At 35.3% G+C, this 14,537-nt stretch overlaps 1 protein-coding gene across 1 annotated transcript; it reads left to right on the forward strand.

Moving 5' to 3' along the window:
* Positions 1 to 470: 470 nt before the first annotated feature.
* LOC133316887 (uncharacterized) lies at positions 471 to 13,745 on the forward strand. Its single transcript, XM_061518684.1, has 15 exons — positions 471 to 948; positions 1,481 to 2,748; positions 2,888 to 3,060; positions 3,968 to 4,134; positions 4,243 to 4,311; positions 4,711 to 4,783; positions 5,505 to 5,661; positions 5,749 to 6,040; positions 6,165 to 6,279; positions 6,436 to 6,554; positions 6,839 to 6,913; positions 7,017 to 7,425; positions 7,755 to 8,404; positions 8,522 to 12,737; positions 13,488 to 13,745. The coding sequence occupies exons 1-12, from the start codon at positions 583 to 585 to the stop codon at positions 7,203 to 7,205; spliced, it is 3,063 nt and encodes a 1,020-aa protein (XP_061374668.1). The 5' UTR covers positions 471 to 582; the 3' UTR covers positions 7,206 to 7,425; positions 7,755 to 8,404; positions 8,522 to 12,737; positions 13,488 to 13,745.
* The last annotated feature ends 792 nt before the right edge of the window (positions 13,746 to 14,537 follow it).

Below are 14,537 nucleotides of genomic sequence, written 5' to 3' on the forward strand. Positions count from 1 at the left end.
TAAAATTTTAATTTAATGGACAAATAATTTCCGTAAATTACACTATATTTTATCGGTAAGATTTTACATATAAATATTTACAAAATAAAATATAGAGAAAAATTATACTTACAACTTCTTACAACCATATCTTAACACATTTGATTTCCGCCAATCAAGGGTTATCATTTTCGCAAATTAAACTTATTAATTAATTATTTATTCATAATAAATAATAACCGTTGATTGAGAAAAATCAACGGTGTTCAGATATGATTGTAAGAGGTTGTAAAAAAAAAATTATAAATATAACCTTCCTCTAAAATATAATATAATTTATAAGAATTTATAGATAAAAATTTGGTAAATATAAGTATATAACCTTAAAAAATAAAAAAAGAATCATCTACAAGAAATGAAGAAACACACCGAAATGTTATAAGCGGGCACGCTTGCAAGGCACGTGCGGTCATAGTTAGTTGTAGTTCAAGTCCTGAATCTGATCCAATACAGAACCTCCGCGCGTGCCACAACCGTTCGGTCTTCTTCCTTCATTTCCAAGCAGAAAACCTACAAACCCTAACCCTAAATCTACTTCCAATCATGGCTACCGATGCCCATGACTCTCGTCGCAAGCATCACCGATCATCCTCTCCGGAGGACGTCGAGAGATCCTCGAAGCGCCACAAGCATCGCCACCATAGCCACCGCCACCGCCACGGGAGCAAAAAACGCGAAGAAGAGATTGAATACGATGGCGGAACATTTGCTGCGGTTCCTTCTCCAACTCCCACTCCTAATCCTGGTCCGCACAGCCGTCTCCCTGACGACGATGTGGAAGAGGGAGAGATTCTCGACGACGTGGCCCTCGACGGTGAGGTTGGAAAAAGGATGACGGAATCTGATGTCGAACCTGGTGAAATCGAGGTGACAGGAGATCGATATGTTCGATCTGATAAGAAAAATCCGGTATGTTACAATCGAATTCGTTTATTTATTTTGATTTTTACGTGTTCCTACATGTGACATCTGTTTGGTTGCTGAGAAAGCAGAGACCATTGGAATGGATTTCAAAGAAGTTTTTGCTTTCTTAATCGTGTTGTTTTCATTGCGAAATTCTTTTATTTATCTCCTAGTATTAGGTGTTTCGGTGTATCTCACTTCCTCTCGGTGACCAAACAGAGCACTGTGATCTTGTATTTTCGGACTGTATAATGAATTTTTTTATTCGTGAGAGCTTGGTAGAGTACCCTGTCAGTGTCTCATAGATATGTAAGAACCTGGTTGCACTACTCGAACATGAGTGAATTGCAAAAGAAGTCTCTCTAGGCGTTTCAGTGAAGACTGGTGGCTTACAGTTAATTTGTAAGAGCTGGTTACGTGTTTTTTAAATTTATTTTTTGCCTATGGATTGTTTTAAATGCATTGTTTGATTTATTTAGCATAATCAAGTATTGTAACATTAAACATTTGCACTCAATTACTTCTTTGTGCTGGGCAGGGACTTCTCACTAAAAATTCAAAAACTAGAAGCGAGGACATTAGCAATGATAAATTTATTAGTCCTGCATTGGATGCAGAAGAAGGGACATGGCGTCAGAGCCACCTTGGTCATGAAGTTCATGAAGATGATGGTTCTCCTAATCATTTAAGTGCTGAGACTCAAGATGGAATGGATGCTAGAGCTAGTACAGATGGTGTGGACAATGGGTATTTGGCTCGAAAATCTTCCAAAGGGGATAAGAGGCAGAATGGGGAACTTGGACATTTTAAAGGAAATGAGAAACTAAAAGGTGACTATCACTATGAAGCACCGGAAGCTAATGGAATGAAAGTAAATTGCCATAGGAATTCATCTTCTGAAAGTGGGGGAGAAAAATATAGAATGTCTGGAAGTTCACCTTCTCATGATAGACATAGAAGTCGGTCAAGATCAACTGGTCATACTAGGGACAGGTCTCGTTCCCGTGGTATAGTAGAAGAATATGTTCATTCCAAGAGAAGGCAAGCTGGGGAAAAAGGATCCCATTATTACACTGGAAGACATAAGACTGACTATGATCTTGATGAGGAAAGAGGGAGGGCTCGTGGAAGGGAGCGTGACCATGGCAGTATAGATTTGGTGGTAGATGATAGAAGGGAACACAGTACCAGGTATCACAGTCGGGAGGCCCGGGATAGGGATAGGAGTAGGGACGGGGATGTGGATAGAGACTTACACAGGGAAAAGAAACGAGAGGAAACAAGCAGGAATAGGGAGGTTGATTGGGTGGGTATAAGGGAAAAAGAACATAGAAGGAGCCATGAGAGATATAGGAGGGATGGAGAAAAAGATAGGAGCAGGGAAAGGGAGGAGGATAGGGATAGGGATAGGAGACGAGAAAAGGAAAGAGATAGGAGCTGGGAGACTGCGTTTGAGAGGGAACATAGAAGGGAAAAGGAAAGAGGTAGGAGTAGGGACAGAACACGGGGCAGCGAGAGAGATAGAGACTGGGAGAGTGAAAGGGATGACAAGAATCGGGAAAGGGATAACATTAAGGAGAGGGAAAGGCGAGATGATAGATATAGGCACAAGGATAGAGACACTGCGAATGATAAGGATAAGCATCTGCATCATGATGATGGTTATGACAATGGAGATAGATATAGAAAACATTCAAGACATGATGAAACTGAATACCATCGGCAGAGAAAAAGAAATTCTGATCCTGTTAAGTTTTATAACTCTATGGGAAGTACCATACAAGAGGATGAAAGAAAACTAAAAAGGTATTCCGTTACCTATAAAATTTTGGTACTAGTATGAGTTTTCTTCAATACATTTCCTTTTTTTGTCCCCATTAAATTCTTTCTGGAATAACGTATATATATTTTTATTTGATGTGATTTTGTTTTATATTGATTGCAGTGGTGAGGTTGAACAAGATGACATTGATGAGGATACAATGCAATTACCTGAACAAGAAGAGGAAGATCTCAACAGGATCAAAGAGGAGAGTAGAAGGAGAAGGGAAGCAATTATGGAGAAATACAAGAAGCAACATCAGCAAGTAGAACAAGTGGTTGAAAATGAAGCAAAAAGTACGATTTCCCCCCTTTTCTTTATAGATCTGAGTGATAGGCTGATAGTATTAGTTTAAATGACCTTTGGTTACAAGTTATATTACATTCCAGGATTTATCTTGCTGTCTAGTAGTTGTCTTTATCAATCATCCAGTCGTTGGAATTTTGATTTTCAAATTGAAATTCTAAAGCATGTGCCATTAACGCAATTTCTGTGAAGCTGCATACGTGAATTGCAACATTTTTTGACTCCATAGGTGGGACCAAAATTATGATCTCTGCTATTAGAGTTCTTGATGGAAGAGGCATTGCCTTTTGTCCAAAGCCATTCACATGTTAGATTGCTCTAGTTTAATTTTTTTTTTGTACTGCTATTAATAGTATGCTTATGTGTGTCCTATAAGTAAAAAAAGTTTGGTGTGAGCTGTCTCTTTATATATTTTGAATTGAGATGGACCTAGTGAGGTTTGGCATATGAGTCTCTTATGTTATCCTTTCTCTATTTGTTAATCCATGTAAATTATATTTTTCAAATTGTCTGATATATTGTCATATAAAATTTGTTTTTTCAATACTTATATTATCATCTTTTGTCCCTTCATTGTATTTTGGTTTCTCTTGAAATTCATTTTTTCTTAACTTTTTTCTGTTTGTCTACAAGCTTCTCTCAAGCATAAGAGTGAGTGCAATAAATGATATTTGGTTCAGACCTGAAGTATACCGTTTAGGATGCATGTGCCCAATTTTCCGTGCAACAATAGACAAGAATGTTGTTATCATGACACTGAATTCTGAAATGAAATAGACTTGGAATATGAATGAAATTACATTTTGATTAAGGTGTTTACCTTTTTCCATTCCCCCCCCCCTCTATTATCCTCTTATTTGTACTACTATAAGTAACATTGTGATTCACTATTATTAGACAAGGATGCAGACATTCCTGCTGACATTTCTGAAGCACTTGATGATAAGAATGAGGATGTTGATGATGCGGAACCATCATTTGCTGTTGGGAAATCTCCTGAAAATGTGAATGTTACTTCTGGGGAGATATCTGGTGCAGGGGGCCTGGGAGAGGGTACTCCAAAGGTTTGTCCTTAAATTAATTTGTATTTTAAAGAAAATATTACTTAACTAGTTGGATTTTTTTCATACTTATATCTATTGGATTTTGAAGCTCATTTATAACCGTTACAGAGTGAGAGGTCAGATGACAAGTTTTGCGATGATATATTTGGTGAGACACCAACTGGAGTTCGCAAATCGGTAGGTGTTTGGCTAAACTATTATGATTTGGAATGGTGGCAGCTATTTTCGTGTCCACTCAATTGTTTAAGTTTCTGACTATTGTTTTAAGTTGTGATATCATTTTTGATTATGGATGAATCTTATACTTCTTGTATAGTAATCTAGGAAGCCTGTCTTGAAGTGTCTTCTTCGCCCTTTTCACCATTTTAGTATTCCCTTTCTCTCTGCTTCCTCTGTGCATATGCTTTGGTATAATTCCCACAACCTTAATCTTTTTTCCATGTTAAGTTGCCTTTAGTGTACTAGCTGTTGGGTTCTAATCTGATGTAACCAAACATCATCATTTATTTTTTTGTTTTGTTGTTAGATTTTCTTGTTTTTTTTTTTTTACATTTAGATTTTGTACCTTATTTTCAGGGAAAAGGAGATGGTTTACTGATTGAGAGGGTTAGCCTGCATGACAATTGGGATGATGCAGAGGGCTATTACAGTAAGTAATTCATTTGACTGTATCTAGCTGTTTTGATAGTTTTCTTTTCATTGTTGAGTGGAGGCTTGGGAACTTGACTAACTTTTTTGGCCTGGTTTTGGCCATGTATTGGTCTGAAATATTATCTTTTTACATAACTTTTTTTTATTGGGCAGTGATTGTTAAATCATATGTTCCTCATTCGTGATGGCGTGTATTTTCCGTCAATGTTGTTACATTGTACTTTCAATGTTTATTGGAATGAATAACTTAAAAACATAAATGCAGTCCCCTTAGTTTTTTACATAACTTTTTTTTATTGGGCAGTGATTGTTAAATTGTTTTATTTAAGTTCCTCAAACATGATGGTGTGGATTTTCCATCAAAGTTGTTGCATTGTACTTCAAATGTTTATTGGAAGGAATAACTTCAAAACATAAATGCAGCCCCCCACCCCACCCCCAGCGCTCTTAACAAGCATTTTTAGTTGTTACTGAAATGAAGACATTTAAGATCCAAAGTTATAGGCCTTGAGTTTGACTGCCATGTCTTTTACACATCTTTAGTATCTTTCTCTTTGAGGCATTTCCAGTGGATCTGCTGGTGAAATCTGTCAATATGGTGTTGAAAATTTTTGGGGGCAATCAGATTTCTTTTGGAAGTTCTGGTCAATTATTACATGAATATCTCTTGATATATCTGTTTTCCTGTTCATGGTGTTATGTTGTGATATTCTATGCAGGCTATCGTTTTGGTGAAATACTTGATGGCCGATATGAAGTCACTTCTGCACATGGGAGGGGTGTCTTTTCAACAGTTGTTCGGGCAAAGAATCTGAAGGCTGGTAATGGTGAGCCAGAAGTAGTAGCTATAAAAATTATTCGTAATAATGACACCATGTGAGTGATGTTTGTTTGCTAGTATCCTCGTTAAACTTTTTGCTTTTGGGTAGTGTCTCTTACTGTTATATCTCTAATGTGGCATAGGTACAAGGCTGGTTTGGATGAGTTGGTCATACTAAAGAAATTAGTAGGTGCAGATCCAGATGATAAGCGTCATTGTGTTCGTTTCCTTTCAAGTTTTAAGTACAGGAATCACCTTTGTTTAGTTTTTGAATCTCTTAATATGAATCTGCGTGAGGTTTTAAAGAAGTTTGGTCGCAATATTGGGCTTAGGCTAACCGCTGTGAGAGCATATGCAAAACAGCTTTTTATTGCATTGAAGCATCTCCGAAACTGTGGCGTTCTTCATTGTGATATTAAGCCAGATAATATGTTGGTATGCCTAAAATACTGTTTTTGTATTTAGATTGTTTCTTTTCAAAGTTTAGTTTGTTTATTCACAAGAATATATATCCATTATCTAACATTCTTTTCTTCAATTTCATTTTGACAATATCCAGGTGAATGAGGCTAAAAATGTTTTGAAGCTTTGTGACTTTGGTAATGCCATGTTTGCTGGTAAGAATGAAGTTACACCATATCTTGTGAGTCGTTTTTATCGTGCTCCTGAAATAAGTAAGTTCTATTCATTGTACTTATGATTTCATTATTCCTATCCACCTTCCCCCCCCCACACCCCAAATCTTATGGTTGCCAACTGTTGGACTTTTGAATGTTTCTATGCAGTACTTGGCTTGTCATATGATCATCCATTGGATATTTGGTCTGTAGGCTGTTGTTTGTATGAGTTCTATACTGGGAAGGTTCTTTTTCCAGGACTTACCAACAATGATATGCTACGGCTTCACATGGAATTGAAGGGCCCTTTTCCAAAGAAGATGCTACGTAAGGTAAACATTTATTGTTTTATTTAATTGCTTATCATGAGTGTTTAACCTCCGTTTGAGTATGAATTATTTTAATGTTCGGTACATGTTTGTTTTTGTCTTCTTCGTCTTTTTTTTGGTATCTGTTGTGATTTTTTTTTTTTTTTTTTTTGTATTAATCTGTTGTGAATTTAGTCCTAAACTAATCCCTTTTATTTCATCTATACCTTCAATTGAATTTGTGAAGTGAATGAATTTGTCGAGTGTCTACAATTATATCTAGTTATTTCTTATTATCTTCCTTGCAGGGAGCATTTACTGAGCAACATTTTGATCAGGACCTGATTTTTCTTGCTACAGAGGAGGATCCTGTAACAAAAAAGGTGAGGTAGACTTTAGATTGTATTTTGAAAAATTCTGTTGTTAAATTTAGACTGAATGGATTTTTTTGAGGGTCTGAATAATGTTGGTAATATTATTCTGTAGACCATCAAGAGGATGATCCTCAACATAAGGCCAAAAGATATTGGGACAATCATCACTGGCTCTCCTGGGGAGGACCTGAAAATGTTAGCCAACTTTAAGGATCTTCTGGAGAAAATTTTTGTCTTGGATCCAGACAAGAGGTTGACAGTCTCACAAGCATTGAACCACCCATTCATCACTGGCAAGTGAACAATGTTGCTGAATCTGACTCCCGAAATGATATTCACTGATATTTGTACATAATGATGCAATTGATATTGAGGTTCTAATCATTGGTACTATTTATCTTCTCTGTACTGCCCAAGGAGTGTCATCCCAGTTGTCAGCCTGATGAAGTGAAAAAGGTTGATGTCTTGGTCAGGCGTACACTTTACTGGCGGTTCTTTCAGTGGAATGTACTGTCTCTATTGTAAGATAACTTGCCGATGGCAGTTTTCCTTAGCGTAGCTGTATTTGTACTTCAAATATTGCTCTTGCAATTAAATCCATGGAAATTTTTATTATGAGAAAGTTGATTTCGTATAATTGTAAACTTGTGCCTTTATGATCCTTTAAGAAGATAGGCTGGTTTATTCTTTCATTGCCCCTTTTCTCTTTTATACTTCTGCTTCTACTAATTTTACACAACTGTTGCATTGTATTTGGTTATTAATATTATTATTTGCATCGAGTATATTCTGATCCTCCTTATTTCATATAACTTGAACTCTAGAGATTCTAATGGAATTTCTCATTCAGGAGACCTATCACTGGTTTGAGGCATCCCTTCCATGCTTAGATGCTTAAAAGGAACCCAGGAGAAGGTACCTTGGTTTGTTTATTGGGAGATTAATTTCACCGTGCTGGAATGAATTGTGTTTTCCATTAAAATCTATTATCAATGTCAATAGAATAGCTGCTGGGTTTGAATGGGAATCTATTAAGATGAGCGTGAATGGTCTTTTTTGAGTCATGTAGAAAGTCAATGGTTGCTACATGTGAGCACGTTAACTGTGTGCTTTTCGGGTGATGTACATGAATTAGGGGGAGTGGTTAGTGTAGAACCTTCATCCTCATTCAGAGCCACTAGGCCTAATGCCTATTTGCTGCTGCCTTTAAAATAGTTCAGGACAAGTGGCATAATTACCAAATGCTGTTTTTTCGACTTCTTTCTAGTTGTTCCTTTCAGTCATGACTTGAGTCAAGCATATAGATATTCTATTTCTTGAATTGTACTTGAGCATCTCTTTCCATCCGATATCTTGCATTCTTTTGTTAACATTTATTTTCTTAAATTTGCCTACGCATATCCTAATGAAATTATGTTGCATCTTATCCATGGTGGGTCATTCTGGAGGCATTTCCACCGGACGTGTTTGGCTGTGTTCTTGAAGCAAATTCATATCTCAGTAAGTATTTCAATTCAGAAAATTTTATTCTGTTATGATTGCGGTAATGGGTTAAAGTTTATGCTGCTTATATATGAAGAAATTTTAATGGCTTTGATTTCCTTTTTATCTTTTCAGGTACTATATCTTGGTCCTGCAATTTTCGTAAGTATATTGAAGTTCAATTCCTTTTTCATCTCTGTCGGTATATGGTCTATTGCGTCCAGTTTCTTATGATGATCATTCCTTGTCATTTCTGTGTTTGAAATTTGACGTATTGCAAGTCTGCAATACATTAAAATTTTCCTGCTGTGTTTCTGATGCGAATATAGGTGGTGTTTAGGACAGCATTTTTGGCTTAGTTTTCCATGCTTGTTTTGACTTATAAGCGTGTTCTTGATTATGTTCCTTCTCTTGTGTGTTGTCGTAAAACCCTGATATTATCAACTTGCTGTTTGGTCAGTTTCGGACCTTTTTCTTGACAATCATTGACGAGCATGTCAATTCTCTGTTCTATTTATTTTAGAGAATAGAGTAGAGTTTTATTTTTTAGCAAAATTCATTTCCTGAAGTAACGCAATACATACATACACCCCCCCTCAATGTGTGTGTGAGAAAAGAAATTTAAGGCGAGGGATGGTTGCCCTAGTCTACGGTCATGGTACAGGGGTAGTTACTGATAAACCACCATCGGATTCGAACCTAAAGCCATGTTTTTCATGGGCAGAGGGTGTCTAGGTTAGCCAACTGCTTTAGGGTCTTTGGTGTGCATCAGTGCATTTCAATCAACCCCCTTTTTTATTTTTTTTTTGAGAACGGAGAGAAAATAAAGTAGCAGTAAAATTTTAATTAAATTACCCTTTAGTCATAGCATACAAATTTTGTAGTTTTAACTCTAACCACAACTTCATATTTTTAGGATAAAACTTGTATCTTGGAGAAACAAAGTATTTTCATATTAATATACATATGCCTTGGTTGTATAACTTGTAATGGTGTTTCTCATATTAATATACATATGCCTTGGTTGTATAACTTGTAATGGAAATCTTGCAGAACGAGATTATCCTTGGGTGTGAGTGGCTTGTTTCTGCCTTAGATTCTCAGTTAAGCTTTCTTTTTGGCTTGATATATGTCACCGTTTAATATCCTGATCGCTTCATATATCGCTTCGTGTGTAATGTTGTGTAGCTTAAATAGTTTTTTTCCACGAAGAAGCAAAACTTTTTTTGCAAAGTATGCCTTGATGCAAGTAAAAAGAAACCTTTTACACCAATTTTCGTAGGCAAGAAACTAATACTTCTACCGGAGCATTTATTCAGACAGCTAATAGAAGTGAACAGAGAGAATAATGGAATATATTCAAGTGGCAGTTACTTAAATATGGATGAGGCAAAAAATTTCTTTAGGGGGTGTTTGGTAGGCGGTGAAAATTTTCTTTCTTACAAAAGTGGGGTAGGAAAAATTATTTGCCTATGTTCGGTAGGAGGTGAACTAAAAATATGGCTGTGAAATTTTTTTTCTATCATTTGCTTTTTTTATGTAAAATGGTTGGGGAAGATTATCATTGAAGGGTTAAAATTGTTTTTTTTCCCATGTGGTAGAAAAATTAACACATCAGTAAAATTAACTTAATATTCTCGGAAAAATTTTGGCCTACCAAACACTTTTAGTAATTTATCCAGAAAAAAAAAATTTCATCATATTTTTGTAGTTGTGGTGTTAACAGTCATATAGTTTGGTAGGGTATTTTTGTCTTAAAAGGTTATATTCAGAATTTGAGAGAATGGGGAAAAAAAAAATACTATATCCTAGGTAGGATAATTTTCCAGCTTTGTGTGGTTCAAAAGGGAAATGTTGGGGAAAAAAAATTGCTAGCATTTTATTCACATTTCTGATACTAAACATGGTAAATAAATATTCTCCACTTCACTTTTTAATTATTCCAACTAAAATACTCATACCAAACATTTACAATGTAAAATACTATTGCATAGTGGGTTAGCAAAATTCCACAATGTGGATCAAGATTTTAATGGTCTGGGGATTGAATTTTACGGTCTAGTTGTCTGAAATTTTGCCTTTTCTAGTCTATCCCTTTCTCATGGAATAAGATGTTCATATAAATGGACTTAAAAAATTTGGGCAAATAAAAACCTATAATATCGGTAGGATTTATGATCGTAACTATCCTATAGTGCGATCTTACACTAATCCCATCTGATTCTATCCATATACTCGATGTAGATTGTTATTGCATGCTAGGATAGCAAAATACCAGTGTGGATCAATATTCTAATGCCTTTGATATTATATCATATCTATTTGGTTTTTAAACCCTGCCTTCAGAATAGGAAATGCTTGTTTGAGGCTAATAAATGGCGTGGATACATCTTGCAATGATGTTTCAATCTTTCTTTTTTTATATGGAACCTTATAAACATTCCCATAAATCTTGAGCATTTTTGTTTGCATCTTACATTTAACTTCAAATATTTCAGTGGTGCATGTGGTAAATAGAAATCCCTGAATATATCAACGATAGTGTGGCTATTTACTGCATTATTTCAAAGGAAATTAGAGTTGAATTGTTCCAAGTTGATATTACCATCCTTTTTAATGAACTTATCACTTCATGTCAAGTATATCATTTCAAACATCTCGTCTCTCTTTATTGATGGAACCACTTAGTGTAAAGAAGACAAGGAAATTATTTTGGTCTTTGTTGGTGGGGCAATTCATTATGAGTCCATGCATTCAGTTGGGAAATATTCGTGTTTTGTTGATTGGGAACACGCCAGGAGACATGGGGGTATAATAATGGGGCAAAGCCCTGACATAAGAATTTAAGCCAAATCTGAGCTGGGCAAAGAACTCCCCATATGAATACCAATCAAATTGAAAGCATCTTCCAATCGACCAGCTTTAATATTGCTTTGTAGTTTGTTACCCTGCTGCTCCAATCTGGAGCAAGCACTTAATGAAAAGGCCTCAACATGTACTGGTTAGTGTTTGTTTAGCATCTAAGTAGCGAGCACCGTAAACAATCAACCCATTCATTCTTAAACGGGATCACTACAAGAAAGCTGAGGACTTCAAAGATTACACGAACATGGAATAGAATGATTGTGCCAGCTGAGATGTCGTCAGATGTCCGAATCTGAATAAAAATGGCTGTTTTGTAGCTTGCACAAACCAACGGGTCATTGATGTTTATGCTTTTGGATACGAAGAACACAATGGTTGGATTAGTTGATAACAAGAAATTGAATTATGTTTATAAACCTAACACTTAACAGCGGGGTCCGTGAACGAGTAACTTCTCTGCCGTGAGGAACAATTAACCCTGGGTTGAACTAGGCTGTAGCTGTGATGCCCAGAACAAAGCCCGTGTTAATTTGTGTCTGATTTCCCGCTCTATGAAGCCCTCTAAAGAAATGATTGTGTAATGCCACTTCTCCAAAAGCCAAAATTTCGGGCTGCTCAGCATCCGAACACAATAATGTTTTTGTGTATCATAAAAACAAAGGCTTGACCATTTGAAAACTGGGAATTAGGCAAAGAGATTATGTTTGTGGGTTTAGGGGGGGGATGCAATAGAGGGTTTGAGGGTACTATAGCGCTCTGATGGAGTGGATCATTTCATGAATTGAAGGTGGATAGAGAAAATCGAGAGGGAGGCAACCTGCATAATTAATATGGTATGGGGTATTGGACCAATGGATATGATTTTTCGATTGAAACAGCGGGTGGCGCGGTGTCTGAATAAATGATCCGATTGGTAATGGGGGCGGAGATTGTAATAGGGAATCAAGCATATGCTATTCTCCGATGTTTCCTGTGATATTCAGTTATGGTGGTTGAAGTTTTCTTGCTCTTCTATGTTTCTGTGCTATGTTTGGCTTATTGATGAAGCCCTGGAGCCGTTTTTCTCCAGCTGAGGGTTCTATGCCATTTTTTTTCCTCTTGATTTTTTTTGGCAAGTGGGATGTATGACCAGCAGTTCGGCACACTCTTAGCCCAGTGATTAACATGCTGGCAATATTGGTGATAATTAAATCAATGAAAAACTTTTTCTTTTATATGGGCCATGGATATTGTGAAGATGGTGAGGAATGGTTTTTTTCGTGTCAATGTTAGAGAGACAGATACAAATACTACAAATAGGATCCCACATGTTTTTATAGGGTATCACTCGATTTCTAGAGGCCATGGTATGTAAAGATTGGTCTATTGATAATTATGGATTGTTTTTACACAGAATTTTTCAATTCGGGATTCGGTGAAACAAAATCTCCAAAATGGTGTGGTCAACGGCAGCCGTGCTCTATATTGGTTCACTTGGTGCAATCTGGTATAAGCGTCTACCCCGGAAAATTATACTATGTGGTCGAATCTAGTGGCTCGCATTTCATTTTAGTTATAAAGTATTAATATCCCACATCCATTCATTTTAAATATTAAAATTATTAATTAATATACAATTAAATTTAGTGGTTATAATATTTAGAGTAAAGCCATTTTGGATTCCTAACAAAAAAAACACGGTTCTTACTTTCGTCCCGTACAAAAAAATATCCATATTAGTCCTTTTTAGAGACTAAATTGAATTTTCATTGAATTTTCGACGGATCATATTTTTAAAGAACTGAAATTGTAAAGGGATCAAAAATTGATTTTTTTTGCAAGGGACAAAAGTGAAAATTGTATTTTTTGTTAGGGACCAAAAGAGCTTTACTTTAATATTTATAATTATCAATTAATAGTAATGATTAATTAACTATCAATCAATACTAAATACTTATTTTTTCACATTCATTCACTCATTTCAAATACATGATTACTAATCATTAATTATTACATTTAATAATTAATACTAAAATAAAAATCATTAATTACTAAAATTAATATCTTTAATTTTTTTAATGAATTAACTGTGTTTTGACATAAATATAAACACGAATTATCATAATATGGTTACACATGATTTTTTTGTCACCTTTTGTTTAACACAAGTATTAATATGGGTGTTATATGGATTAACACGAATACAAAAATTGTGTCATTTTCAAATTAAATTAGAATGTCACTCGTATTTGTGTAGGAACTCGTGAATACCCATTGTAGGTCTGTTGTGAGAGAGAGAGAGAGGCGTTCTTAAACAAATGTGTCGTCGCTGGGTGGAGCGGACTCCCGTAATACCTAACTCGTGCATCTTCTTTTTATATAAAGAAATTTTTATCCTTTCAATACAATTTTCTTTTGTTATTTTCCTTTTAAGTCCTATTTTTTTCCTTTTTTTGGATGAATGTATCATACAATAGCATAGAAAAAGGTCTCGGAGCAAAGCTCTTAATTTTACTTGTAAAAGTGATCAATGTGGAGACATTGATGTCACTTGATTGGAACATGTAAGTTTTTTTTTATAAAACCTCACTTAAGTAGAACATTTACGTGTATTTTTAATATGAGGTTTAACATCTATTTCCTATTTCCCTTCCTTCCTTGCGTGACTTTCTAGTAACGATAGAAACATCTATTTCTATGGATCCGGATAATTTCGAGTGAAAAAAAACATGACATGATCGTGTGAAAAATCATAACAATAAAAAGATATATTTTCTATGGATCCGGATCATCTCAAGTGAAAAAAAACATGACATGATCATGTAAAAAATTATAACCATAAAAAAGTGAATTAACAGTTATGATTTTGCAACTATCTATAGAAAAAAAATTCTTTAAACATTCACTCCTGTTGTGGGACTGTCATAGACCCTAGCACGATGTAGTTAAAAAAAATAAAAAATAAAAAAAATCCATACTGGGAACCCCGCAAATATTGGTTTATACCAAGTTTGCAAAAAAAAAAATGCTCGTGAAATTCATTGATTTAATTGAGTTTAGCTAAAACACTTGTTCTCAAATGAACTTTTCGCGCTTAGCTTATTGTCCTAAAACTTGATTATTTTAGAGAACAAAATCAAAGCATTTTTTAAAGGGAAAATTGTTTTTTCCTATAAGTGACCATTTGATTTTTGTGCAGCATTTTTTTTATTTTTATTTTTTAATAGATGTAGGTCCTACACAAAATATGTCTATAGCATTACTGCATAAGAAAATTAAAACCCGTTTTTAAATTAGTAGATATTTT

Source organism: Gastrolobium bilobum, unplaced genomic scaffold, assembly GCF_033153095.1.
Source record: "Gastrolobium bilobum isolate Gb01-03AN ecotype WA unplaced genomic scaffold, APGP_CSIRO_Gbil_v1 utg9312, whole genome shotgun sequence".
NCBI classification, from domain to species: domain Eukaryota; kingdom Viridiplantae; phylum Streptophyta; class Magnoliopsida; order Fabales; family Fabaceae; genus Gastrolobium; species Gastrolobium bilobum.